At 48.2% G+C, this 27,576-nt stretch overlaps 2 protein-coding genes across 2 annotated transcripts; one reads left to right on the top strand and one right to left on the bottom strand.

Moving 5' to 3' along the window:
* Positions 1-5,567: 5,567 nt before the first annotated feature.
* Positions 5,568-18,897, top strand: LOC136714176 (dnaJ homolog subfamily C member 11). The gene is made up of 16 exons (XM_066691500.1): positions 5,568-5,681; positions 8,590-8,719; positions 8,864-8,937; positions 9,184-9,285; positions 9,645-9,773; positions 10,751-10,873; positions 11,078-11,151; positions 12,614-12,803; positions 12,888-12,973; positions 13,132-13,248; positions 13,770-13,925; positions 14,068-14,137; positions 14,380-14,437; positions 14,578-14,720; positions 15,228-15,357; positions 15,948-18,897. Exons 1-16 carry the CDS (start codon positions 5,610-5,612, stop codon positions 15,971-15,973), a joined length of 1,680 nt encoding a protein of 559 aa, XP_066547597.1. The 5' UTR covers positions 5,568-5,609; the 3' UTR covers positions 15,974-18,897.
* Positions 18,898-20,009: 1,112 nt separating this feature from the next.
* Positions 20,010-23,659, bottom strand: thap3 (THAP domain containing, apoptosis associated protein 3). Its single transcript, XM_066691501.1, has 4 exons — positions 23,193-23,659; positions 22,762-22,957; positions 21,601-21,792; positions 20,010-21,346 (listed from the first exon to the last, which is right to left on the bottom strand). Exons 1-4 carry the CDS (start codon positions 23,264-23,266, stop codon positions 21,005-21,007), a joined length of 804 nt encoding a protein of 267 aa, XP_066547598.1. The 5' UTR covers positions 23,267-23,659; the 3' UTR covers positions 20,010-21,004.
* Positions 23,660-27,576: the final 3,917 nt, after the last annotated feature.

The following is a 27,576-nucleotide window of genomic DNA, read 5'->3' as shown; positions in this document are numbered from 1 at the left end:
CAGAACAGTTATGCAGGTGATCATGTTATCCAAGATCAAATATACACGTCATTTCAACCACATTATTATTTTCCCATCACCATCACCTACACAGAGACCCAGTTAAAATATTCCTGCATTTGAAACTGTCTACATGTAGGTGTCAAATTGCGCTCTTATCCTGGAGAGATCATGCTATAACTAGCCTCCTGGTTTCTGAAACACATTGTCCTTGGCTGTTCATCAGCGCTGGTGAAGCTGGAAGCCTAAGCACGAATGTCTGAAGAAAATTAAGATTAAATATATACTGTATATATGTAATTGATCCGTGACAAGATACTTAATTGTTAATTAACTAATTGATTTTTCATAATCCTTGCAACCCTGTATCATCGTCTTGAACCGTATTGTATTGAGCACAGTCAATGAAGTCTGATAGTACAGCGGATGCGTAATGATTTAATTTAATGTGTGCTCCCTTCAGGATTGTTCTTTCCCCCAAATATCCAAGAACTGTCCAGAGGAAAAGCAGAAATGAAAGTGCAACAATAGCAGTTAATTGCTTTTCAAATGTTAGTTTATTACTGGTATTTAACGCACTCTCATATTGAAACTGTGACCCTTTCCAGCCCCTTCCCATTGAACTTCACAAACTTCACATTTAGACTGAGGATCAAACTTGACATTGAGTCTAATTAATCACTCCAGCACTAATCCCAGCCCTCACTAGCAAAGGTTCATACTGAGAGTTAAGGTTTCCACTTTCTGGTAGCATTAGGATTGAAGATATCATACCAGGGTGAGCTGTGCGGTCAGGGCAAGGCTGCATTATAAGAGTAATTACTCAGTGAAACTGTGACCCTAACCCTAACACTCAAACCAAGGTTGTGTTTAAGATGCGGTCGGAGTTTCCACTTTCTGACAGCAATGGGATCACAGTAAAGGTTGAAATCATCCTATCCGGGTGAGGACTGGAGTTCATTGCTACCATTATTTTCAGCCATAGAAGTCACTTAACCCTTCCACTTATTCTGGCACCAATCCCTCATCTCCGCTGGTGGCCGTGGGCTGCTGGGTCTGTAATTTTGTGGGTCTCCAGTGGACGTGCCCGGCCATGACCACTTTTCTGTCTGGCTCTGGTAACTGCTAAGCATTCAGCAGCCGAGGCAAGGGTGAGAATTTGTAGACCAGCTGAATATGGAGACACACATGAGCGATGTCCAGAGATCACATGCTCAATGAGGATCCCTCTTGCTCTCCTCCCATATTAGAAGACTAGAGAGATGTTACACAAAGCCGAGATAAGATCTGAGCAGCAGCCCCGGACTGCCACTCCCGCCCTCAAGTGCCTCTTCAGTGGCTCACAGGAGTTTTACACTTATACAACTCCCTCAAAGCATGGCTCATCTCTGAAATCTTCACCTCATACCTCTCCTGTGGACCCCCGATATCATCGAAAATGCATGCAAACTCAGCGCACTGTTTAATGCTTCATGGAATAGGAAGACCAAACCAACCATTCCTAAATTTCTCTCCTGGGGAGTTCAATCAGTACACTGATTACAATCGGGTACAAACAGCCAAAGGAGGCGCTGTTAAGTGGTGCTTAATGATCTGGAATTTATATAATTTATTTGTTTTCTAGTAAACTTGCACTTGGTCATGTTACTTGTTTGAACTCTTTCCTTATTCCCGTGTCACAGTGATGGACTAAACAGGTTGTATGGCTGCAACATGTCAATAAGCAGGTATGTGATCCTGTGTGTTTTCAGATGCTTTCAGATCACTTCAGAGTGGGATCCTTCTTCTAATCTGCTGCAAAAGTGGATGAACTGTGAGTTGATTTCTCTCTTCCTCGCAATGCACTGCTTGTTCAGATTGGTTTGCTGAGTGCGTGCCTAACAGTGGGATACTTCTTCATACACTTTAATAACATTTTTTTCATAGTTGTGATGAATCCCCCAAACCACCCCAGCTCAATCTGGTTTGTGAAGGTTAATTAGTCCGTCCCCACTAATTGGTGAACCGTTTAGCACCGTACTTTAATTCCAGAGGTAATTTGCAATTTGCTTTGCATGAGTGTTAATCCCCCTAATTGATCGATTGAATTAATTTAATGAACACGGACACCTGGACTGCGACGTGAAGGCCGCTATATGAAAGCGGATGGAAACATGCTTTATGGGTAGTGGGAACCAGACCAGCCAAAGTGCTGGGGGGTGGATCTGACTGTGTCTACATCCTAGCGTCTCATTGGCTTATACTTTTCTGAATCTGATGCTGAATAGACAAGGTTCCCCTCTACACACACACGCTCTTAACTAGTTTTAACGAAGGCCACTAACACAGTTTTCTTCAAAATTATAAAAGGGTGCCAAGAATGCTTTCTGGATGAACTCCAAACTACCAGCCAACAAACTGCTTTAATCCTGCTAATGATGCTACCCTACATCATTAGGGTCCAGTTTCCAATACCAGCCCATTCTGAGGAGTGGGGACGGGTCAACGAGTCCTTCTCCGTCTCCTGTAATTCTACTTAAACAGCCATCCAATCAAGACTGGCATTGCAGTTTTATAACCTCTCCTCTCCAGGGTTCAATGATCAATTCCCGAATAATAGAGCCGAGACTGGTTTGGACTACAAGAATCCCATTTACTGTCTCAAAGATTAAAAATGGGAAAAATCAAGGGATTGGTAGTGTTGAATTCCATGTTTCCAGAAGAAAATATATCTAATTTAAAGGCTGTTGCGAGTTAATGAATTAGGAATTGCGTGCCATACCATAAATTACACATCACTGTATAAAGTATGCACGGAGTTCTGTAGATGATCCTTCTTAAATGCATGATTTCTCAAAGACGGATAATGGGGGGATAAAAAAAAGACCTGGGAACTTCACCTTCACTGTCCATGTGGGGTGCCATGGAGTGCTCTGCGAATTTGTATGTGCCGTATAATGTAGTGTCACGGGGTTAACTCCACAACCCGGCTGGTGGTTGCGTCTTGAGCACGGAGGCTAATACAAGGACTTCATTCACTCTCAGCCTCTCCGTTTACTAGAAACCTGGAGCTCATTGGTTCACGGTGGAGGCAGGCTGTGAAGAGGACATGGCCGCAATGTAAATGAAGCACCGAGCGAGTCCCCTGAATATCAATGACCAAACTTCAGCAGGCTGGACGCTGTGTTTCCGTGGCCTTTGGGGACACTTGTTTGTCAGGCTACCTGGACGCAAAGCTCAAGAGGGTGTTATGACCGACCGTTAGGAACGATTATGCGGCTAATAACCTGAAGTCACACTGTGTCACAGACCCAGGAGCATCTCTGTCCGGAAAGACATTAGGAAACAAGCTCTTCTGGATGCTATTTTTAAAGCACTAATTGCACGCCGAGCTGAAAGCCCACCTAGCTGCGAAAGGCCGCTTTTATGAATATGCAATTCGGTGGCGAATTAATGAACATATTTAAACGCTAATTGGAATGCATTCATAGATAATGGATTAAATGTTACTTCGCCCGCAGCAAAAGCCGGAGTGCTCTAACGTGAGTGGCATTATTAAAGTGTGATCTTTACAGCTCGCAGGGAATTGATAGCCACGCATGCACTTTCCCAAAACGTGACCTTTTCCTGACTCAAACATGCAATGATAATAATATTAATAGTAGTAATAATGTAATTAATAATACTCATCCAACGCAAAAACGCGTCGATTGCCTGTGAAAACAGACAGATGCGCAGGTATTTCACTAATTTGAGGACTTCTAAGCATGAAGGGACGGCTGGCCTTGTACTCTGAATGTTCATTATATCCGCCACCCCGAGGCTGTTTTATAACCAACTGATGTTGTTCCTGAAATAGCAAGTTAGTCTTATTTTGCACTTGCATTTCAGGGAACTGTATAAGCACGGGATCGAAAAAGAAAGAGAAGAACAGAGGACAGGACAGTAAAAAGGAAAGGTCTGGCAGATGCAAAGGTCCTGTGGCAGCACCAGGCGTCTCAGAGCATCACTGCCAGGCCCGTCCTCACGAACAGACTCATTAAAACACATTCAATAAATACATACAAAGTTTCCCAGATGAACTTTACAGCCCGTCTGCCCGGGGATGCATGCATCAGTTCAGAGACAGTTCAATGCGTGCCGAGGGGCCCCTCACAGGCCCGCGATGCCAATTATGTGTCACCTTCACGTGTCCCAGACATCAGTCCCGTCAAGGCCGCTGCCGGCTGCGGCCCCTGTGGGCCCTGGGGGCCCGGCGTTGTTGTCCTTGATGGTGACATTATTGTTCAGTATATCCTTGCGCCGCTCTTACACCATCCCCCGGGGCCCCATCATGCGCAGTAGCAGGTAAGGCGGGGGGCTGCAGTCACGGCCACTCCACAAAGTTAATATCCTGCCAGCGGGGTCGCCTGGGCTCCAGCAGGGAGAGAGCTGAGAGCTGAGAGCTGAGAGCTGAGAGCATCGTCTTTAACTGTGAAACGGACAAGACACCCCCGAGTGCGTCCCGCAGTTAAATCAAGCAAGTCCACCACTGTGTGTGTGATTGCAGCCCGTGTGTGCTTCTATACACTGCGAACTCATGTGTTAAGGATGTAAGCATGTATCTTGTGAAACCAATCTTAGCATGTAAACGGGAAAACGTTATGCTGACCCTTAAATTGTCTTTGATATTATTATTATTATTATTATTATTATTATTATTATTATTATTATTATTATTATTATTTCTTGGCAGACGCCCTTATCCAGGGTGACTTACAACATAAGTGAAAACAAAGTGCAGAAATACAGTGAATACAGTTTTGTTCACATAAAGTGAATGAATCCACATTAATCCAAATTAACATGTATTTATACTAAATACAAAAATGACTACAAAAGATTTAGAAGTGAGTAGTTTTTTGAGATTTACGATTATACTGTAAGTATGACTTTGAACGAAAAGAAACAAATTCGCCTGTTTTCTCATTGGAATTAGTTCCATTTCAAAATATCACTGTCCTGGTCACAAAAGCAAAGTTTGTGGGGAATAATAACCATTTTCTATACTTTTGAGGCATAAGCAATTAGGAAATAACAGGAACAAAAATTGTGTTACATAGTGTTATCTATGTATGGATATAGAGAGCATAAATGTGGGCCCAATCAAACCAGTCCTCCCAATCAAATGTTACACAATCAAACTAATAAATCATCAGTTAATTGTTCTTAATTTACTGCAAACGAATATATCAGTGTTTAATGATCTGCTATAGGCTACAGATATGTGGGATGTATTACTGGTGTTTCTATTCAGTTTGTTTATATGTTTATGTATATATGCACCTGAAGGAAGTTATTTCTGACTAGGCTATATGTATATATATTTATATATATATCCCACGTGTGTCGATGCAGCGTCGAAGTGTAAACCGACTATTTGCTTCAGTTTATCTCACTTCCACAGCAGCAGGGCGCTTTCTACGGCGGCCCTGAGGTTCTGAAATCAACCAGGTAAACATACAAAACGAGAATGTCGAAGGGCTGCTGGACCTCCGAGCCAGCAGGCGGCGCTGCGGCCCACGGCGGCCCCGTCCGTCATCCCCACCAAGAAACTCGCTGCCAGGAGGCGGGGTTGAAAGGTTGTGAACATGGCGGCGGCCTTGGGGGATGAGGATATAGACAACGATGACTACTATTCTCTTCTGAACGTCAGGAGGGAGGTGAGCTGGTGTTTGTACCGAGCCGCACGTCGTGGTGCCGGGCCGGGCCGGGCCGGGCCGGGCCGGGCGTGCGGGCCGCTGGGCCTGTCCGGGCGCTGCGCGGTGGCGTGAATGGATGACCCCCGCTTATCATTCAGAGCCCAGCCGCGGCGGCGAGCTCTCTAGCCGGCGAGGCTCGGGGCGCAGCGCGGTGTCAGCGGTTTTCTCCACACGGTCTCATTGCGACGATATAAAAACGGTTTAATTTGGGAAGCCCAACCCAGAAAGGTCGGGTCCTGTCGCCGGGATACGAGCGCGTCGAGCCGCACAGCCGCGTTTCTGTGTCTCTCCCACCCGTACATTGATCGCAACCAATGTTTACACATATTTACATATACTTTCATCCCTAAATAAACTATCCTAGTCGCCAACCGAGGGTGCAGATGGGCTGTATGTTATTAAGGAATGAATTAGGCTAGTTTCTCTTCGTTGTGACACACGGGGTGCTTTCATATTTGCTATATTAGGTTATATCTGGCGCTGCAAATGTACACATAATCATTCAGTTGCACTATTCGGTGGGTTTATGCTAAATTAACAGGTGGAGCACATTTTATTTGATCTGCACATGTTGATGCAAATATATTCAAAATAGTATAAAAGCCATGACAGATCCTGTAACTGTGTATCCTAAAGACTGCCAGGGCACAGCTATTGGATGCGTTTACGCTTTTATTAAGTGCAGTCTCAAGATTAAAGGCACTGGAGGAGAGCAGTAGGGCATGCATTCATCCATATCATGTCTGCATTCATCCATATCATGTTGATTACGTGTATTACAATGATGCATCCTATTGCATTTGCTGGACACAGACGCATAAACACATTTCTGTAGACTGTCGTGTAAACCTGAGATGTGTCGCTTTCTCCGGGAAGGGTTAATCACTCGCATTACAGGACACATTAGGCTCAGACAGTGCACTTGATGGTCTGATCATATTCGTAATTTAATATTATGAATGTTTCACAACACGGCTAATGGGAGTGCGGAGATAAATGAAGCTTGGCGTAAATAATTAATATCCAGACGTTAACAGATCACTGTGCATCTGCAGGGGAATTAAGTCTTGCAGTTGCACTTTTTGTGCGTTTGTTGTTCATTAGGTTTTGCCAGAATGGAAAAGTAAAGTCACGATTTCCTCCAACTGCTTCCAATAAATCAATTGTTTCAAATAGAGAAACAGACGCACGAAAAAGGTTTGTCTTCACAGCAGCCTGCTTAGTTTACAGTGAATGTCTCAAAACCACAGTTCCAGTTTCTGTCCGCTTCCTTAATCCCCCCCCCATTTTCAGCTGCATTCATGGATATCTTCCTTGCGTCTCTGATACACATTTGGATCTTGCAATGATATGAAACTATCAGAGTTGCATCCCTGGGGCAGCAATTGGTGTAACATTCAGGGCACATTTCCTCTTTCCACTGAGACGCTCTCACTGCGCTTTACATTTACAAAGAGATCAAAGATCCAGTAAGACCAGTCTGCCTTTCCTGCATCGTCCTCTTATAAAATCTATTCAAATAGGTCTCTCCCTGTGTGCTTCTTTATCTGTATTGGCTTGAATCGTTCAGGCCAGAACAAAATCTATCCTTGTATTGGATAGGGTTCTGCTTTAGAACAAATAACAGGTATTTGACCTTGGGATTTATTAACACACCTACTCTATTATACTCTATGATTGATCTGTTTTGTCAAGGTGAGGTGTCAAGCCTCTCACGTCGTCAGGACGTGGAACAAAAAATGAAATTCGTCGATAGAAAAATGAAGCTCTTATGTCATCATCTCTGAAGGAGCAAATGTCACTGATGTAAATGGAACATAAAGGTCTATTTATATCGCCGTCTCCCAAGTCCCCCGAGGACCAAGTCTGCTGTCACCGTGCCTGACGTTTATAACTCAGTTTTCAGTCCGGCGGTATCGAACCGGTGACCGTAGCTGCCTCTGACATGACGAAGTGCCCCATCTGATATTGTATCAGAGACGACTGTTGTTACACCAAAATGAGAGCGTTCTTGCCTGTCGATAGCCCGTGTGGCCATTCATCTTTATCGGATTATAGACCGACAGAGCCGGGCCAGCGCTGAGGAGGACGGGAGGCTTTCAGCATCAAGCCTTGCCTGGCGTTTATTGAAATAAATGGTTCTGGCAGCGGTCGGGATGTGACTTGGCCAGGTGTCCTTCTGAGGAGGATGCTGTGAGTTTGATGTGCGCTTCTCGGGAAGGTTGTGTTGTGGACAGGCTTGTCCTTGAGAGGTGAAGGAGAGAGAGTCCTAGCCAGATGAGACTCGACTCTCCCTCCCCCCCCCTCTCTCTCTCTCTCACTCTTTCACTCGCGGTTTCTCACCGTAGTCGTCTCATCATCAGCCTTGTCTTTTCTGCGGTCTCTCCCTTTGTGCGTGGTTTTCCCTCATCTTTCCACCTTCCTGTTCACCATTTTTTCTTTCAAACACATCTCTGTGCTCTCTCACACCTCTCTCTCTCTCTCTCTCAGCAGCCTACACAATCACATTCCCTCCTATTCGTTCTCTCACCCTCTGAAGGCAGTTCTGTGCTTTTGGCCTTAGTTGGTTCTCTCTCCACGGGTCGCACAACAGCATCTGAGAACCTTATGCCAGCATGCTTTGTTCCATCCCTTATGTGCTCCGTCTTGGTCCCCATCTCAGGACAGAAGCAGCAGCCATTTTAAACAGCTGTCTAGGATTTTAGGACAGATATTAGTGGGCATTCCTTCACACAGACAGTTCTAGACCGACTTAGACCGACAGGATCCTTCCGGGTGCGACTCGATGAGTTCGGTTGATCAGTCGGCTCCCAGCATTCAGACGAGTAACCCCCCTACCCCCTTTGTCCCTCCCTGGTTCTGTGCTCAGGCCACACAGGAGGAGCTGAAGGCATCGTACCGGCGGCTATGCATGCTCTACCACCCCGACAAGCACAGAGACCCCGAGCTGAAGAGGCAGGCCGAGCAGCTCTTCAACCTGGTGCACCAGGCCTATGAAGGTGAGTCCGGGGGCGCGGGCCAGAACTCCGGAGAGACCTTTGTCTGGGGTTTGTAGGAAACCGGAGACGGCTCGCTCTGACGGCTGCCTCGTGGTGCCTCTGCCGTGGCTCGGCTAACCTGGGTCTGTCTGTCTCCGTTCGCAGTGCTCAGCGATCCGCAGTCCAGGGCCATCTATGACATCTATGGGAAACGGGGGCTGGAGGTGGAAGGATGGGAGGTAAGTGCGGACGTGTTAAACCCCCTCACCCCTCGCAGCCGGACCTTCAAGCCTTCCTCGCTTCGCATGCCCTGTGCGGTCCTCAAAGCCAGACTAGGGCAGAGAAGTAAGGGTTTGTTCCGTCTCGTGCTCTGTGTTTTATCCCCACCGAGGCTGTGAGTCTCGTTCTTTCGATCGTTGTGGCGGTGGGTTGCGTCGGTAGATGCCGACTCATGCTGTGTGTGTGTACGCGTGTGTGCGTATCAGGTGGTGGAGAGGAAGAGGAGCCCCGCCGAGATCCGAGAGGAGTTCGAGCGCCTGCAGAGGGAGAGGGACGAGCGGCGGCTGCAGCAGAGGACCAACCCCAAGGTACGGCACACGCCTCGGCACCACGCGCTCCGTTAGAATACAGCGTGTTTTACAGAGCGCGTCAATTCCGGTGTGACTCCAGAAGAAATATCATCCAATTGGATCGGCTAATGATCTTCATTAAAAAAGTTAATTTAAAAATTTGCCAAATAACAAATCATTTAAACTGCTTCGGTCAACTTAGGCCAAACACTCTCACTTCAAGAACTAAATATTTAGGTCCTTTCACAATTTATATATATTTTTTCCATCCTGTACCTGCTGTCTAATTACGTTTGCCGTCTCTCTCCTCTCTGTCTCTCGTGTCTCTCCGTCTCTCTCTCTGTCTTGTCTCTCTCGTGTCCCTGTGTGTTTCCCAGGGGACAATCAGTGTGGGGGTGGACGCCACGGACCTGTTCGATCGCTACGAGGAGGATTATGAGGACCTGCCCGGAGGAGGCTTCCCTCAGATCGAGATCAACAAGATGCACATATCACAGTCCATAGAGGTACTGCCCTCTGGCCGAGCCTGCATTCCCCTACACACAGCGCCGACAGTCAGTTTACATCGAACCTTATTGTCTAGCTGTGCGTCTGCCTTTGAAGATAGCTGAGATTTTCCCCCATGAATGTAGACTTCAGTGCAGATTCGGTACAGAAGGAATTTTAGCTGATGTATTTTGGGATGAGCAGCCTCACTATTTTCTGGAAGCGTGTGATGCCGACTCACAGAGATAAGCTCCCCAACCCTCCGCCGGGCTCTGTCCTTTGTCTCCCATCGCTCCGGGACCTAATTTTAGCGCGCTTTATTCTGCATCCGTCGTGACACAGCTTCCCCGCACAAGGGTTTCTGCTCTGATGTGTTGTTGTTGTCGTCGTTCGGGATCAGCTGCACAGCCGCGCTTCCTTGTGGAGAGAAACCCGAATAAAAAATAAAAAGCACAGAATTGAAAACAGAAAAGGCATTTAAAGGAAGTCGGCGTCTCTCTCTTCATGGCATCCCAGCTTCATGAGGCGCGTTAGTGGTTTTGAGTCAAGTGCTGAGGACGGGGTGATGCAATGTGAGGAAACTAATCCCATTCGTCAGTATCAGATCTCGAATCAGTATTAAAAATAAAATAAATAAAACAGCTGGTGGATGCACAGCAGGGAGGCAGACGTTTATATTTGCACCTGAACAGAAGTCAGTGCGCTCCCTCTAAACTGGCAGCTGCTGAAATCCCAGCCTTGACTTATTGTGTGTGTGTGTGTATAGTATATATGAGTGTGTGTGTATATAATATATAGTATATACGAGTGTGTATGTATGTATAGTATATACGAATGTGTGTGTATATAGTATATATGAGTGTGTGTGTGTATATAATATATAGTATATATGAGTGTGTATATAGTATATATGAGTGTGAGGCTGCTGTCGGGAGGGGCGCTCCGTGTTGCGAGTGTGTGCTCAGGCCAGCTGTGTGTGTTCGTCTCTCCCCCGCAGGCCCCGCTGACCACGACGGATACGGCCATCCTCTCCGGCTCGCTCTCCACACAGAACGGCAATGGGGGCGGCAACATCAACCTGGCCCTGCGCCGCGTCACCTCCACCAAGGGCTGGGGAGAGGTGAGGGCCGATGGCACACACACACACACACACCCACCCGCACGCACGCCCACACACGGACCCAATCACACGCACACAAACACACAGACACGCACCCACACACACACATGCACCCACACACACACACATGCACCCACCCACACATGCACCCACCCACACACAGACACAGATGTTGATACAAACAGTGTGTTGCCCCCCCCACAGGTGGAGTTCGGTGCTGGGGACACGCACGGCCCCCTCTTCGGGATGAAGCTGTTCCGCAACCTGACGCCGCGCTGGTGAGTCCGGCTCTGGGCGTAGACGTGCCGAGGCCTGGACCCGGGCAGAACCTCGCCCTGCCCCACAAACCTCACGTTTAAAACCGTGCGTCCTGACGCGGTTTCCATTTACTGTCAGAAGACCCTTTTTACTTTTGAGGAAAGGGTTCGAGGCTTGTTATTTGAGATTTGCAGAAGGGCAGAAGTCTCGATGGTGTCTAGGCCCGAGTTAACGGTCGTATGTCAGTGTTATCTCCTTCAAAATGAAATCTGTGCCCCGTGTGTGAAATAGTGGAGTGTATGAGGGCCTCGGCCCCCGCAGACATGAAGACGGTGTGAGTGACTGTGTTTAAAGGCCTCCGGGAGCCTTGCCACCAGTATGGGGGCTCGTCTAGGTGCATGTCAATATGATGAATCAGAGCTGCTGCCTGAAAAGAGAGTTGAGAGTAATGATATTAAAACACCGCAGTAGGCATCCTCGCCCCCTTATTAAATCAGATGCTGTGTAGGCCGATGCAGGGGGGATATATCCACCTGGCCGCCCAGAGCAGGTTCCCAGAGCTGCGGTGGGATCCCCCCCCGGGACCAGGCCAGATATGAGACCTGTCCTCTGTTTTATACGTTTCACTCCAATTAGGAGCTTTTCCCCTGTATTCGGTGGGTGGAAAAATCCAGAAGGAGCTGGTAATCTCATAACCCTCACACAGGGACCGTTAAGCGTCGTCTTCGGCAGGTCTTGTTGTCTTCTGCCAGAGTGCGGTGTTTGTACAGCTTTTTAGCAATATGCTGTGGGGGGGAGCAGATAAACAGATTATTCAAAATTAAAAAGTGGAGCGGCTTGCAGGCTGGCACCGGAGACGCGTCCTGTTTCCTCACTCGTTCCCGGGGACGTGTTATTTATAGCGGAACAAGGAGGTGTATGTTAATTTGCCTAATCCGTTCTGAATCCAGTGTTATTGTTGTCGGAGGTCCTTGGTTGTTTTGTTTTTTTTAACGTCCCCCTCCCCCCACAAAGGACAGAGATTGTTTTTATTTGTTCACACGTCTACCTCTTTCAAAGCTCCTTTGCGCACAGCACCGACTGTCAGGATTGTTGTACAGGGTTATTAATAAAAAAGTATACATTTAAAGAAGACTGTTTGAGATCAATCGGCATATTTCTGATGCAACAAATGTAATTGTCGGTGGAAACTAACTCAGTTTTCTGTTTTTCCAGTTTATAGTTTTAGTTTAAGTGTGGGCAACTATTTGTGCATCAGGAATATGTGCTTTGAACACAGAAAACCGCTGTTTGCGTTAGAACAGGACACTGAGCCGACCCAGGAGCTCAGAAACGCCGGTGATTCGGTGAGAGTGAGAGGTGTCTAAACAAGCCGCTCACCGGTGCACCTTTCTGACACCCTCCCTGTGTGTGTGTGTGTGTGTGTGTGTGTGTGTGTGTGTGTGTGTGTGTGTGTTTGTGCGCGCGTCTCCGTCTCCCCAGCTTCGTGACGACGCAGTGCGGGCTGCAGTTCTCGTCGCGTGGCGTGCGGCCGGGCCTCACCACGGTACTGGCGCGCCACTTAGACAAGAACACCATGGGCTACCTGCAGTGGCGCTGGGGCACCCAGTCCGCCATGAACACCAGTATCGTCCGCGACACCAAGACCAGTCACTTCACATTCGCGCTGCAGGTGAGAGGGGCCAGGGGGCTGGCGTGAACGGCTCGATTCACACGTGTGGGAGCCGTCCCTCATGTCTATGTCTGCTCTCTGCAGCTGGGGATCCCGCACTCCTTCATGATGCTCAGCTACCAGTACAAATTCCAGGACGAGGATCAGACCCGGATCAAGGGCTCCGTCAAGTAAGAGTGTCCCGCCTCGCCGACGCCATGGTGTGGTTTATAACCGCGCAGTCCTGAGCGAAGACTGTGGTTTTGTCTTCCACTGCAAGCTTTAGTCACAGAGTCTCGGAAACGACCTCCTGAGTGCCGGTGTCTCTCTCTCTGTCTCGACTCTGCAGGACGGGTTTCTTCGGCACAGTGGTGGAGTATGGCGCTGAGAGGAAGATCAGCCGGCACAGTGTTTTAGGGGCCACCGTCAGTGTCGGGGTGCCGCAGGGGGTCTCCCTCAAAATCAAGTAGGTCCCCGGGGTTTCAGATAATCCCGTAACTGCTGTACAGATACACCGGATAGTTAGGAACTGGTTTTCGATGGGTTTGGGTTTATCAATTGATTCATTCAGGTACAGCTTCTGCAATTCAGTGTTTGTGATGTAATTATGAGCCGGATCGGAGACGTCTCTCTTCAGGTCAGATGCTGTTTTTAGTTTCGCCACTAGAGGGAATAACTGCATTGTGTTGAAGTGATTGTCCTTTGCTTTGATTTTCCTTCTTTCATAGAGCAGTGTGTTTTTTTTTTTCGCACACATCCAAGCAGGTAACTGAACATAAACAACAATATACAAACTCAAGCCTAGCAGTGTAGTAAACTACAGTAAGAATTTGTGCGTTGTTTGGGTTTGGCACAGTGAAAAACAGTTGTGATTGGTCGTGGCTCTGGCGATGGAAGCCGCTCGGTGTCTCTGATTGGTTCGAGGCCGTGAGCGGTGATTGGCCGAGGCCCGCTGTGGTTCTGACTTCTCGTCTCTGATTGGTGCAGGCTGAATAGGGCCAGCCAGAACTACTTCTTCCCCATCCACCTGACGGACCAGCTCCTGCCCAGCGCGGTCTTCTATGCCACGGTTGGGCCGCTGGTCTTCTACCTGGCCATGCACCGGCTGGTCATCAAGCCCTACATGCGCGCCCAGAAAGAAGAGTAAGAATGTCTCTCTCTCTCTTTCTCTTTCTTTCTCTCTCTCTCTCTCTCTCTCTCTCTCTCTCTACTTGTCTCTGTCTATCAGTCTCTCACTGTATCTTTTTCTCTCTCTCTCTCTCTCTCTCTCTCACTCTGTGTGCAGAGAGCTGGAGAAGCACAGAGAGAGTGCCGCCACAGACATCGCCCGGAGGAAGCAGGAGGCAGAGTCTGCGGTAAGCGTTGGCAAAGGACGCGTGTGTTCGTGTGGGGGAGGGCTATTCAAACTGCAGTGTCCCGGGAGTGTGTGGACGGTGCGTGTGGGGGTGTGATGTGTGACTGTGTTGTGCTGAAACGATGCCTTGCAATCGAGGGCTGGGATTTGAGCCGCATGTGTGGATTTTAATAAGAGAAGAGGAAGATGTCGACACCCTGCCGCAGAGCACAGACCCTCTCGTGTAACGTGTCCCCCACACAGGTGCGCTTGATGCAGGAGTCGGTGCGCCGGATCATTGAGGCCGAGGAGTCCAGGATGGGTGAGTGGAGCCCAGCGTACGATACTGCGGACGCCTCGTTGTGTTTCTTACTGCATTTTTGTTGTTTTTGTTGATGAAGGTGTACAGCCTGTATTTATTTATTTAATTGATCCCGGAGATTAAAGTGACTTCCTCCTCAGGCCTCATCATCCTCAACGCTTGGTACGGGAAGTTTGTGACAGACAACAGCAGGCGGCACGAGAGGGCGAAAGTCATAGATGTGACGGTTCCCCTGCAGTGTCTGGTGAAAGACTCCAAACTCATCCTCACAGAGGCCTCCAAGGTACAGGAGGCCCCACAACGCACCCCATACGCTCCGGCACGCTCCCACCGCCCCACAACACGCCCCACAATACACCGCACACGCCACTAATTTTCTCAGGTTGCTCCCCCCAGTGAAAGATGGTCATGTATTCAGCTTAATGAAACCATTTATTATCCCCTGATTCCGTTAATCGTCTCAATCAGTCACTGTTAGGCATTGAAGCGCTTCACTCAGCCGTCCCACTGTTACACGTTCCTTTTATTCCAGATTATTTCTTAGAATGTGTAAATAAGTTGAAATGTTTGTTTACTACTAGGAGCACATATCTGTCAACAAAAGAGTAAAAAAAACAGATTCCCGGAACAACTGATATAAAATAATCTTCTGTCTGTGCCCCTGCACGGTATTAATGTATGTATTCTGCTGTGTTAACGGGTGTTAGGGACTCTTGCATCACGGCTTTTTAGTGCCAGCGTGTGTGCCATCAATTGTGTGACGGAGCTGTCTGTGTCCCCCTCTCCCCAGGCGGGCCTGCCGGGCTTCTACGACCCCTGTCTGGGGGAGGAGAAGAGCCTCAAGGTGCTGTATCAGTTCCGGGGCGTGATGCACCAGGTCCTGTCGGGCGACACCGAGGCGCTCAGGATACCAAAGCAGTGTGAGTCGCACGGGAGCCGCGTAGGAACTGTGTAGGAATCTCCGCCTGGGTGCCGTCTGGCCTCTCGGACCGCTGGGATTCCTGCCAAACCAGTGGATCGTGAGCCTTAGGGCCAGGCACTTAATTGAGCTCTAATTGAAGTAACAGTCAGCTTAGATTTGGCTTTTTAAATTGTGTAATCAAAAAATTGGTTCTTTAATAAGTTCTTTATACAATTCTATACTCAAATTAAAACCCCTACTGTTTAAAATAATTAATTGAAAAGGCTCTGATTCAGGAAATTATTAGTTCAATTTAGGTTCAGTTAAGTAATTGAGAGCTCGGCTGGAATAAAAACCAGCAGGACGGGCTCCTCAGGACCAGGGTGGCCGAGTTCTCTGGTTTGAGGTGTTCTGGTACCATATCACTCGTGTCTGACTGGGTTACATGTCCTCCTGGCATTGGGGTCAAAGCCCTGTCCCAGGAAGTCCAGACTCTGGGAGTGGATCCTGACTTTCCAGCCGAGAAGCAGCTCCGTGGTCCGGTTGTGTCAGGTGACCGTCCTCTCGTTTTTCTCCAGATGACTCCCTTGTCTGCTCTTCCCTCCGCAGCTCATAGGATTGATGCCGACACCTAGGAGCCCGGCGCCGTGCGGCCCAAAGGGACAAGAACTTGGACAGACACACAGACCGGCTGAGACGAAGGGACGGGGACAGACGGACTGTGCCACGAAGAGATCCGGACCCCCGCAGTCCTGACCCACGCGCGACCCCTCTTTCTTCTTTTTTTTTTTTTTTTACTTTTTACATTGTCCTGTGACAGATACTTCAGGGTCTGAAAAGGCCTCTACAGCGGCTTTGACACGACTTGCCAGAGAAAAATGTACAGGCTGTTGCTTATTTAAGATTTTTGACAAAAACAATCATATATATAACGTATATAAAGACAGTGTGCATTTCTAAGTATGTCCATGAGATATACAGGTGTGTGTGTGTGTGGTGGGGGGGGGGGTGAGCTGATTTATATTCCAAGCAATATCTAGAGGACAGGTCTAAAGAATGTGAATTAACCATTTCACCTCACGATCACAGTGACCGAAATCCCCTCCGGTTCCTAGCTGACCTCATCTAGTCTCTAAAGATCTTAAGGAGCCTCGTGTCTTATCCGGTGTAGCACCAAATGCAGAACCCAGCCGTGCCGGAGTGCGACCCTGATGCTGTTGGCCGTGTGTGTGAAATCGGTGGCAGCCCCTCGGCTCTGCCCGTGGCCTGCGTGTGCCGCCTGGCCCAGCTGACCCCACATCCTGCGGGTTGCCACGGGTCACGGCGAACAGAGAGATGGTGTCCTCTTTGAACACGGCAGCGCTAAAACCATGTCTGAGCTGTTTGTACCTTTAAACCAAACCCCCCCGGGTCACAGGTGTCCTGCAGCCGGTCGGTGGAGGAGCTGTGGATGTCAAGGGCTGCATTTGAGCTACACTGCCCACAGACCTCTCTCTCTCACACACACACACACATCTCTGTATGTTAGGCCCGTGAGAAGGAGATTGTGCTGTATGACTGTGGGAACGCATGCCATGTGTTTCCAATGTGAGCCGCCCCTGAGGGAACGATTATGCTCCGTCTGTGTTTTGGTCCAACCAGTGCCCACCTCCCAAGTATGACTGCCCTCTGTTGCCCTCTTGTGGCCGTGGACCAGCACTGCACAGGCATCGTGATCTGTGAGTGTGACTTTAGCGGTCAGGATCTGCACACATTACACACATGAGGTTCCTTTTCAAAGTGTCTCAAAGCGTGTTTCATGTGTTTACAGTGTGTCTCGTACCGGTTGGTAGAGCTCGTTCTGAATGGGTGAACGGAGGAGCTGCGGTTCTGCTTCTCTTTGGTGCTTCCATCTACAAACCTACAGTGTTCTCTGGGCCGGGGGGGGGTCTCGGTCCTGTTTCTTGTCGCCTCTCGGTTACAGCAGCCCCCTCGTGTGGAGAAAAAGCTAATAATAATAATAATCACGGAATCCATGCGCACAACTCGATTCAAACATTCCGGAACACGTGGCGGTGTTTTCCTCGGCCCCGAGCCACACTGCTGCAAACGTCTCGGTTGTGCAGCCCGTGAAGCGAACCGCTCCGTCTAGGGCGCAGCCCCGCAGAAAATGACGGGAATACGGCCCGGAGAAAACTGCGGCAGTCTTGTTTATTTGTGGATAAGCCTGTTTTTTGGAAGTACATTAAAGGACAACACTAGGGGAATCCTTAACCCCCCACCCCTCTCATACTGAGCAGTTTGTTGACACTAAAGGGATCACGAGGGCAGTGATAGGTGAAGCCCCGTGACTGGCCCGGCTGTGTGAAGGGGCCACAGTAGTGCACTCAGAGACTGATATTTCACATTATCGTGGGGAAAAGGGAATCTAGTTCCCCCTGAATTCCTGAATAGTGTCCTTTTTCTCTTTCTTTCTTGAATGTGCCAAAGGACTAAGACCTGCGCCCCTAGCGGTCTGCGATACCTGCCCCGGTGCCCGGGAGTCAGTCAGACCAGTGTCCCCAGCGAGGCTCGTGTCTGTGGCGCTCCTTTACAGCGGCCCTGGCGTCTCTGCTTTGCATCCCGAGCAGCCGCTTCCCTCGTCTCCCCGTTAGTGCGAGGACTTCTCTCAGTCCGGGAAATCCCCCGGTTGTGGGCGAGACCCTGCCTGTCCCGCCACCCGCAGAATGTGGGTCTGTTCTGCGAGGAATTAGAAACGTCCAGCCTCACAAACGCTGCCTGATGTTTTTCATTGTAGCTTTAGGCTTTCGATCCGACCCGTCTAACACGGTCAATATTTAGTTTTCTCACTAATGGAACCCCTCCGTTAAGCTACACCCCCTTCACTTATCAGTGAAACGGTCGAGCCTTCCTCTCCGCTGTGCCAGAGCCACACATGGTCTGATTGTTATTGTTACTGCCTAACCATGTCTATTAGTTCTAGAATTTATACTGTTACTAGAGACCAAGACGGGGCCTACTCCGGGGTTCGATTGACGCGTCGGTCCGAGTCTCTGCCTGTTCCCTGTCCCCGTAACTCCGAGACACATGCCTCGACATCAGATTGATCAGTGATGAAGCTAAACAGTGTGTAACTGTGTTTGTTTCATTGCTGTTCCTCCCATTTTCTTCTCCTTCAGATTCCACACGTCACAGGCGGGTTTCTCACCCACATCAGCGCCGGCCCTGGACTGCTGTTATTGTAGGTCAGTCAGTCCGAGACCAGCGCTAATGGAGGTCTGCGGAACCCGCTGCAGAGGTTACAGAAATGTGTTCGGTCTCTTCAGCCATCTATGCTGTTCTTTGGGAACCAAATGTTTTAACCGTCTGTCAGAAAAAGGGATTTGCTAAAGCTGTCGATCCCCTCGTTCGTTTCCCATCCGCATGCTGTGAAATAAGACATCCGGACTTCCTGTAGTGACTGCCAGTGTCTCTCCCTGGTGCTTCATACCCGTGTTTATGACTGTTGTGGAAATGTGTGAAGCCAAGCGGCTCCTACTGAATAATGTACAAAAGGATTAAAAATGGGGAAACAAAAACACCAACCGCTTGATACTGCAGTTTTCATGTGAGTCTTTTAAGATTCAAAGGTTCTTTTGTTTACATTTTTCTCTATGGCGTGGAATGGCTGCAGTGTTGAAGATGTCAGTTCTGGTCCTTGCAGGCCACCGTACAGCTGGCAGTAGTGTCTTTTTACATCACTGTGTCCTGGACCACTCCCTTCCCTCCTGGGGCGGATATAATCTGCTCCCCATCTTAAGGGGTGTCCCGATACCTTAGAGAGCGAGTGAAGGGGCCCCTCCAATGTACCCTTTGCCGCAGTGGGCACCCGTGCAGTGAGGAAGTCCCAGACTACCTTGCAAATTATTTGTCAAAGTGAGTTGTTTGGATTTGCATAGCTGTTAAAATGAATCTGATTATAGAAATACATCAGTAAAGTCAATCAATGTCAGTACCTATCAGGGATTACTTTTATTTCTTTGTTTATTAGCGGTCGCTCTTTGCCAGAGCTGCTCACAGTTTTCACAAGAAACATTTTGAAGCTTTACAAAACACAGTAAGTACAATAAGTGCAAAATACATTGAGAAGCTTAAGTCTGGCTACAAGTGAGCTAAAACAAGTACAAAACAGTAGAAAAATGGTGTTAAAATGAATGGATTCATAAAGCAGCCATCTAATCGCATGACAGAAGTGGTTCCCTGTGTCCGCGTCCCTCGCTCGCCTGGAGGATAGGAAGCTCTCGTGTGGTGTGACCCAGAAGACACTGCAGCCCGTGAGGATCTGGGTTGAGACACCGGGCTGTTGAAATGGACATTTCAATCCCGGTGGCTGTGTTGTCCTCACCAAGCGTTCCCTTTCAAACGGAGACCTACGACTCGTCTTCCCCACAACTGTCAACCAACTGGAGGCGAGAGCCAGTCCTTCCTCGAGCGATTGAGAGTCCCATCACGTTTCACCCTGTGCTCCTCGCAAAGCTCAAACCCTTCAAATGAGGTTTACAGTAGGTTATATACTATATGATGTGTAAATATGGTGTTTAAATGTGAACCCCCCCTAAATAAATAAATGAGCTCAATATATACAATTCACTTCATTCTGGACACATTTCACGTGTGCCTGTGCATGCTGTTCAAGTACCAGAAACAAAACAATAGAGGAACTACTTTTAATGCAATAAAAACGTGCTGCTCGGGGACTTTCTTCTTCACTGGCTTCTGTCAGTATTTTAAAAACATCAGGACAGACAGAGTCGGTGCTTTAGATCTCCCGGTTTATTGCAGTTTCTGGAAAGTGTTTTGCATGTGTTTGTGTTGCTTGACTCCTATAGCCAAGGCAACTGTTGCAAGGAAAGAAACAGGCAAAACATTTTTAGTAGCTATTTTTTTAATGTGTAATATCTTCCCACACCCTTTTCATTTCCGAATAAATAAGGCGTTCTGCTCGACCTTTAAGCTGTGTGTTTCCCCCGGGATGTGCGACTCGCCCAGTTAGTCAAATTAAAAGTACCAAGCTAACTGTGAATGGAGTGCTCTGCCACAGTCATGACACCTTTACCGTATCAACACCAGTGCTTTGTTTATTGCTGAAAACAAGATCGGTCTTTGATTGACTGAGACACGATGGAAATAACGGTTTCTTGGTCCAGGTGTCAACGACGTGCATCTTGGACAGATCCCCGGGAGTCTGGCAGGGGCGGCGGACTGGAATTAAAGCTTTTCACAACGGGCCCAAGAGAGGAGGGCGACTGATGCACAGAATCGGTCATAAGCCATCATTCACCCTCAGCGGCTCGCCCGGCCCAGTCTGAGGATCTGGGGTGTTGGGATCTCTAGAACTGAGCTTCTCGGGGGCCTTTAAGCGGACCTACGCACCGTGCTGTAGCGACACAGTGGGAGCTGCTGCTGTCTCTGCTCGGCGGGTGGTTTCTGCAGACCTGTGCTGTAGCTCGGCGTCAGAAAGAGCTGCACTAGGACTGAGCCACGTAGAGAGAACGGGACTCTCGTTGCCCGAGCCGCGGGTGCAGTGCGGTCTGGACAGAGTCCTGCGCCCCCAACACGGAGCACGCGGCGGCCGTGAAAAACAACAACCAATAAATAAATACAACTGCAGATGGATTAAAAAAGAAAAACGAAAGCACAGCGGGCTCTCAGTCCTGGCTGCACAGCTCCTGTTTGGGGCTCTTCGGGGCCCCCTCCGGTCCATGGTCCTCCTCGGCCCGGCTCAGGTCCACGGGCCGCTCCCCTGCCGTCTCTGGAGTGCGCGTGGGCGGCGCCTGCCCCGGTCCGGCCCTGGCTTGGCTCAGCTCGGCCCGCAGGGTGCCCAGCTCCCGGTGCGCGGCCTGCAGCTTCTGGCTCATCTTGCGGATGACCTCGCACTTGACCTTCAACCTCTTGCGCAGCCGCTCGTTGGCCTCCAGGGTGCTGAAGAGACGGGCCTTGACCGCGCCGGGCTCTGCCAGGGAGTAGCTGTGGTCGCAGGGCCAGAGCTCCTGGGGCAGAAACCACAGACAGATGATCGGAAAGCACCCCAGGGAGGTCACCGGGATGGGGGGGACACAAGACTTAATTGAACCTTAATTTAACTAATAATGTCCTGAATCGGAGCCTTTTCATTATTTAAACAGTAGGAGTTTTAATTTAAGTATAGAAATTGTATTAAAGAACCAACTATTTTATTACACAATTTAAAAAGTCAAATCTAAGCAGGTTGTTACTTCAATTAGAGTTCAATTAGGTAATTTACCTGGGGGGCGGAGTCAGAGCTTTGGTCATCTCTGCATTCTGCAGCTGCCATAGCGACAGGCCCCTCCCGCTGTTCCCGGCATTCTGGCCCCACCTCTTCCTGCTGCGGCCCCACCTCCTCCAGCCAGAGCTCCTCCCACCGCGGCACCACCGCCGGAGACTCGGCCCGCAGCCTCTTGCGAGATTTCTTCCTCTGGGGGGAAACAACAGAGACGGCGTGATCCTACGGACCCGGGGGCTGGAGTCTCACAGCTGGCAGCACGTTGCAGAGAAGGGACAGAACCGAAGACAGACCAAAAAATGGTTTGCAAGATGAGAAGCGAGAGATCTGAGATTCAGACGACACACAAACCCAGAGCACGACGGCAGGGGGGATGTCCTCGTGACCGAATAGATACAGAGTTAAAAATATATATAAAAAAACGCAGGGGATAAAGACGCTCCAGACGTCTGGGATTTGCCGCTGTTTTGGGTGTGAAATGCTTTAATGAAGGGATGAACGAACAGAGAAGCAGACGTTCCCCTCGAGAGCACACCACACATCACACTGCAGCACGCCTGTGTCATACCTCATACCCTGCTCCAAACACAGCACTGGTACTGTAATGCAGTGGTTCTCAGCCCTGGCCCTGGAGGTCCCCCTACCCTGCTGGTTTTTGTTCCAACCGAGCTCTTACTTAATTGAACCCTTAACTGAAGTAACAATCAGCTTAGATTTGACTTTTTATATTGTGTAATAAAAGACTTGGTTCCTTAATAAGTTATTTATACAAGTCTATACTTAACTTAAACCCTCTACTGTTTAAAATCATTAAAAGGCTCTGATTTAGGACATTAGTAGTTCAATTAAGGGTTCAATTAAGTAATTGAGAGTATGGTTGGAACACAAACCAGCAGGGTAGGGGGTCCATGACTCTCTCACTGGGGTCCTTATTCCTGCACTGTATTTGTTCTGCGCCTCTTACAGGCAGCGGTATTGAGATGGTGGGGCGCTCCACTCTGTCGCCGCTGTGTTTTCATGCAGACTACACTCCCGGTGCGTCAGACCTGGGGACCTAATTGGAGCGTTTGTCACATGTCTGACAGTGAAGCAGTGACACTCTCCAGAACGGGGGGCCACAGAGCGTGGGATCACGAGGAAGGGGCCGCACGCGAGCCTCGCCTTGGAGCTGAGCGGGGGGAAGGAGAAGACGGTGGGCACGGCGTTCCACAGCAGGTTCTTGCGGTTGCCGTAGCTGTTGAAGCAGTCGGGGGTGAAGTGCTGGGAGCAGAGGACCATGTGCCGGTTGGGCTGGAAGTCGTCACGGGCGATGTTGTGCAGCCATTCCTTCAGCACGGTGGGCTTGCTGAGGGGGAACCTGCCAGAGACGCACAGAGAGGGGGACGGGGGGTGCTGGTTAATGAAGAGCTGGAGATGAGAATAATGAGAATGATGGTGGTATCAATATTACAAAGCTGCCCCCAGTAGACATATCTGTGAGATAGGGGTGTGCTATGTTTTATGCTTTGTGTTTTGTCTCAATGTGAAGAACGATACTGCACTCTAATAAAACTACTGATAACCATGATAGCAATAATATTAGTCACGTTTACCTGTGAAAGGTGAGATCCGGGTTCTTGCTGCTGTACCTGTTCGTACAGTTATAGGCAGAGCAACTCTTGGGCATCTCCTCTGTGCGTACTTGTCTCTTTGCCCCCAATAAAAATGGCGGACACCATTCCAGCAGCGACGCACTCGGCCGGCGCCCCTCAAGCGCAGCGGCAGGGGGCACAAGCAAGACCCCCGAGCCCGGCGGCCGGTGACGCGGCCCTGTGCAACCCCGGAAGAGACGGTCTGCGGTGTGTTGAGCTCCAGCCGGGCGACGTGTGCGGGTCCCGGTGTATCGGCCCTGTGCTCGGCCGAGCTGCGCAGACGGGCTGCCGTCTCTGTCCGCCAGGCGACCCGGTGCCTCGGCTGCGGGCAATTAAAGTCCGACTGCGGGTCTGCTCCGTGTCTGATCCAGCAGCGCGGTGTGCGCATGCTCTGTCCGACACGCACTTGAGATCCTGCCACCTTAAAAAAAAAACAAGGAAAAAGAAAGATGGCCGGCTTGCTTCGGTCTTTCCCGGAAGCTTTCGGGTCTTTCCGTAGCAGTTTGAGACTCAGGTTGCATGAAGTTTGACCATTCGTGTCTTTGTGAAATTGTGCATTAGCTACACTGCCCCCCTCCTCACACCCCGGGGAGATACTGATGGATGTAAATAAACTACATAAACAGCTACCCTGGGGGCCAGTGTGTATACATAATTATATGTACTAATTGTGTTTTGCATATGGTTTCCCTTTCCCAATACCAGCAAGCGGCTGTTGATTTGGGAAGACATGACACTATTTTCAGAGTCATTGACAGTTTTTTTGTTTTAAGGGCAAAGGTGGCATTTACATCATAATGATTATTATATTTAAACAATTACGAGTCACTGCAGTAGTGATGAGACATTGCACAATTAAATCCTGTGACGTCATCACCAATTGGGGAAGCCAGTTCGTTCAGAGGCCCGGATCCACTCCTTCAATCCATGCATCTTCTTTTTAAAATAACTGTTCTGACAAAATAAAGAAATGATTTTGTTGGCAATTTCATATTAAACTGTTCTTCAGAGCTGTCGTTGTTACAGGCATGAGGAGCCACTTTGCGTTTCCAAAGACCATGATTGCATTGTGATGCACTCACGCAGTGCTCAGCTTCATTTCTGGAAGACTGTGCTTTGTGTAAAATAAATATATTTAAAAAAAAAAGGACCATGACTGTCTGACAGGAAGGGGATTTCATGAACAGTCATATTTTTATCAAGGTTGTTAATACTTAGTGGTCCAGCATGAGCCAAAGGTGTGCCACAAGGTCAGACACAATAGGGGTCTTAAAACCATTTATCAAAATCTTAGTCTTTCTGATATATGTGATGCAATCATTTAGGAGTATTATGTGGTGACTCACATTACCTGCAAAATGCAAATAATAATACAACTATGATACGTGTGTGTAGTGTACAAATAGAGGCAACAATGGTATGGATGGTATACACTACATTAAAAGTTACAGTAGAAAAAATATATATATTAATTTGAAGCTAATGTACATCACACTTGTGTATATTTGCTAAAGCATTGAACATGTATGATTGGAATAAAGACAGGAGACCGAAGAGTGAACATGTTAACAGGACAATGGGCCGGATACATTGCAAGAAGAACAGACCGAAGATGGACAAAAATAAGTTCTAGAATAGATCCCTAGAGATGAAAAATAGACATAGAAGACGACCACATAAAAGGCAAGATGAAGGCAGAAGCTTTGCTGGCGTGACCTGGAAAAGACGCCATTGGAGAGCCTTCATCCAGCAGTGGATCGATAAAGGCTGCTGCGATGGATAGACTTTCAATCTGTGGTAACTGGTGGCACACTTCAGATATCGGTAAACACCTTTCAGGCTTTCAAAACCATGAATTCCCTTAACAAAAATGGCACTTTCAAAACTGAACTGGAAAATGTGTGCAATGCTAATTAACACCAGACCCTTGTTGCAGATTAAAATAATCAATAGTTAGATTTTATTTACAAAGTATTTTACAATTTACAGTTTCACAGAAACAGCTCTCTCTTCCGTCCCACTTCAGTTCCCCCAACACAGCGCCAATTTCTCCCGGCCAGCAAAGACCGCATCAAATAAGTCTGTGTACCAAACTAATAACATTGTTCTCGTTTGTTGTGTTTGTTTAAAAAAAAGAAAAAAGAAAAAAAAGAACAAGGGAACAAACTTGTTTTCCTTTGGTAAATCCTTCTTTGTACAGTAGAATACACATATTTACAAAACCACTGAACAAAACCGCCTGCCTCTGCAATTCAATTCCAACTGCAATGCTGCCTAAATTACATCCAGTTTTAAATCCTCAATAACTTACAAAAAAAACATCTTCATAGAAAAAAATCCACCAGGAATTACGTCTTGGTTACAGATATACTGAGGAAATGTGGCAGGACCAAACGGGGGAAAAAAAATACATAGATCAGGATCTTCAAAATGTATACATTTCAATGTATCTCAAACGGCAAATCAAACGCATCTCGTCTCTGAACTCTTGCAACCGTCCAGTAATAAACGTTTTCAATTTCAAACAATGTTTTGAACTAAAAAAGGCTCAGTAACTAGAACCAATATTGGGTAGAAAATGTAATAATAAAAAATAAAAAAAAAAGCCTTTCCGATTTATGGAATCTAAAACACGACTTAGTCTCTTATAACTGCCTTTTGACCAGACAAACCTAAATGTACATTGATATTTAATCAACCAGACTTTCTTCCCCTGCCAGTCAGAACCTCGCATTTAATCTCCCAGGTTTATATTGTCACCAGCTCGTCCTCTTTGCCTGTGCGGTTTCCGGTGTTGTAAGCGCTGCCTCCCGTGTACAAAACCTCACAGGAAATACAGGCTGCAGCACAGAGAAAGCAAATGAAAATGAAAAACGTGCCCTTAAACGGCTCAAAGGAGACCAAACGCACGGTACCGTCCACTGCCTGGCAGAACAAGATGGTTCTGCACACGAGCACCGCCGAGCAGCGCCTCCGAGCTGCACAGTGAACACCAGAGAAAAAACAGAACCAAAACTTCAGCCCGTATCACGCGTTAGGGTATCCCACCTCTCCTGAACACAGAAGAGGGCATTAAAAAGACCTGCAGCTCAGTCCACGGGCTTAAGGAAGGCAGTAGGGGGACTCGCTCAATCGCTGGCCTATTGAGACGCTGACAGACATGCTTCAGGGGGCATAAAGCTGACAGGTTTTAGTCTGTCCTGTCCCCGGCCTGCGCTTCCCCAAACAGGATGAAATTAAACCCTAAAAAGAGTTTATATTCTTGCCTTCTCTGCTTCAGCAAAAGCTGAGAAGAGTCCCACTCAAAAATAAGTGAAGAGTCAAAACCTAGGTTGTCCGTGAAGTGACATTTTAAGAAGTCACAGAAACCGCCCTGTAGGGAATTCCTTAACACACACTTCCAAGTGTAAGCGATTGTCTTTGGGATACTTATGCTTTTTGTTTAGCATTTAACGATTAAATAAGCATTCATGTGCGTCTGTGTGTGGGGGGCGGGGAGGGCTTTAATATGCAAGGACAAAAGAAAGGACACTGAATCACTGCTGGACATCCGATAACACAGTGCATTTTAAATTCCTGTTCCTATCCGTCAAACAAGTCAGGCACTCCTCGGGGTAGATGTGCTTAAAACAGATCCGAAATTTGAGTCCCGAGAACAGGGGTGGTGATCCGGCGTGGGGTATCGCCAGCACCAGCGTTTTCAGGGTGAGAAAGGTCACTGTGAATAGTTTTGTGCAACAGGTGACCACAAGTGCTGGGCCTGTTCCCTTCCCCCCAAAAAAACTCAACCCCCAATCCCCTCTACAGCTCCAGTGACATTAAGGCACAACAGCATTACCCCCTCGACACAAGAGACAACTCGCCTCGGCCACACAAACCCGCTACTTGCTTTTGTCATTAAAAAAATAACACCTTAAAGTCTGTATACAGAGACAGCAACCATTTGAGCTGTTTTTACTGTTGATATAACCCCCCACCCCCCAAAAACAAAACTAAAATCATCAATTGTTCATCTATCCTTAAATAAATAACTCACTTCTGAAGCACAGCAGAGGAAATGGCGATACTGTGACTCAAGGAAGGTCAATGGGAGATGGACGCTGATCGGTCAGACCCACTAGAGGACCCCAGTTTATTTCTGGTCAGACGGTACCGAGAACCCCTATACTTGTTCGTGGGACCCCTGTACTTTTCTCTTTGAGCTTCCCTTCGTTTCTTATCAAAGGTGCTTCTTTAACACCATCGCCAATCCAGTCTTCAAGTACCTCCCCCCTGTCAAGTATTCATTTCGCATGATATATAGATATACAAGTATTTGAAATGGTGTCATTTTCCAGTGTACAGT

This window comes from Amia ocellicauda, chromosome 18, assembly GCF_036373705.1.
Source record: "Amia ocellicauda isolate fAmiCal2 chromosome 18, fAmiCal2.hap1, whole genome shotgun sequence".
Taxonomy (NCBI): Eukaryota; Metazoa; Chordata; class Actinopteri; order Amiiformes; family Amiidae; genus Amia; species Amia ocellicauda.
The sequence above is the reverse complement of the archived record's forward strand: the minus strand, read 5'-3'. Positions and strand labels throughout refer to the sequence as shown.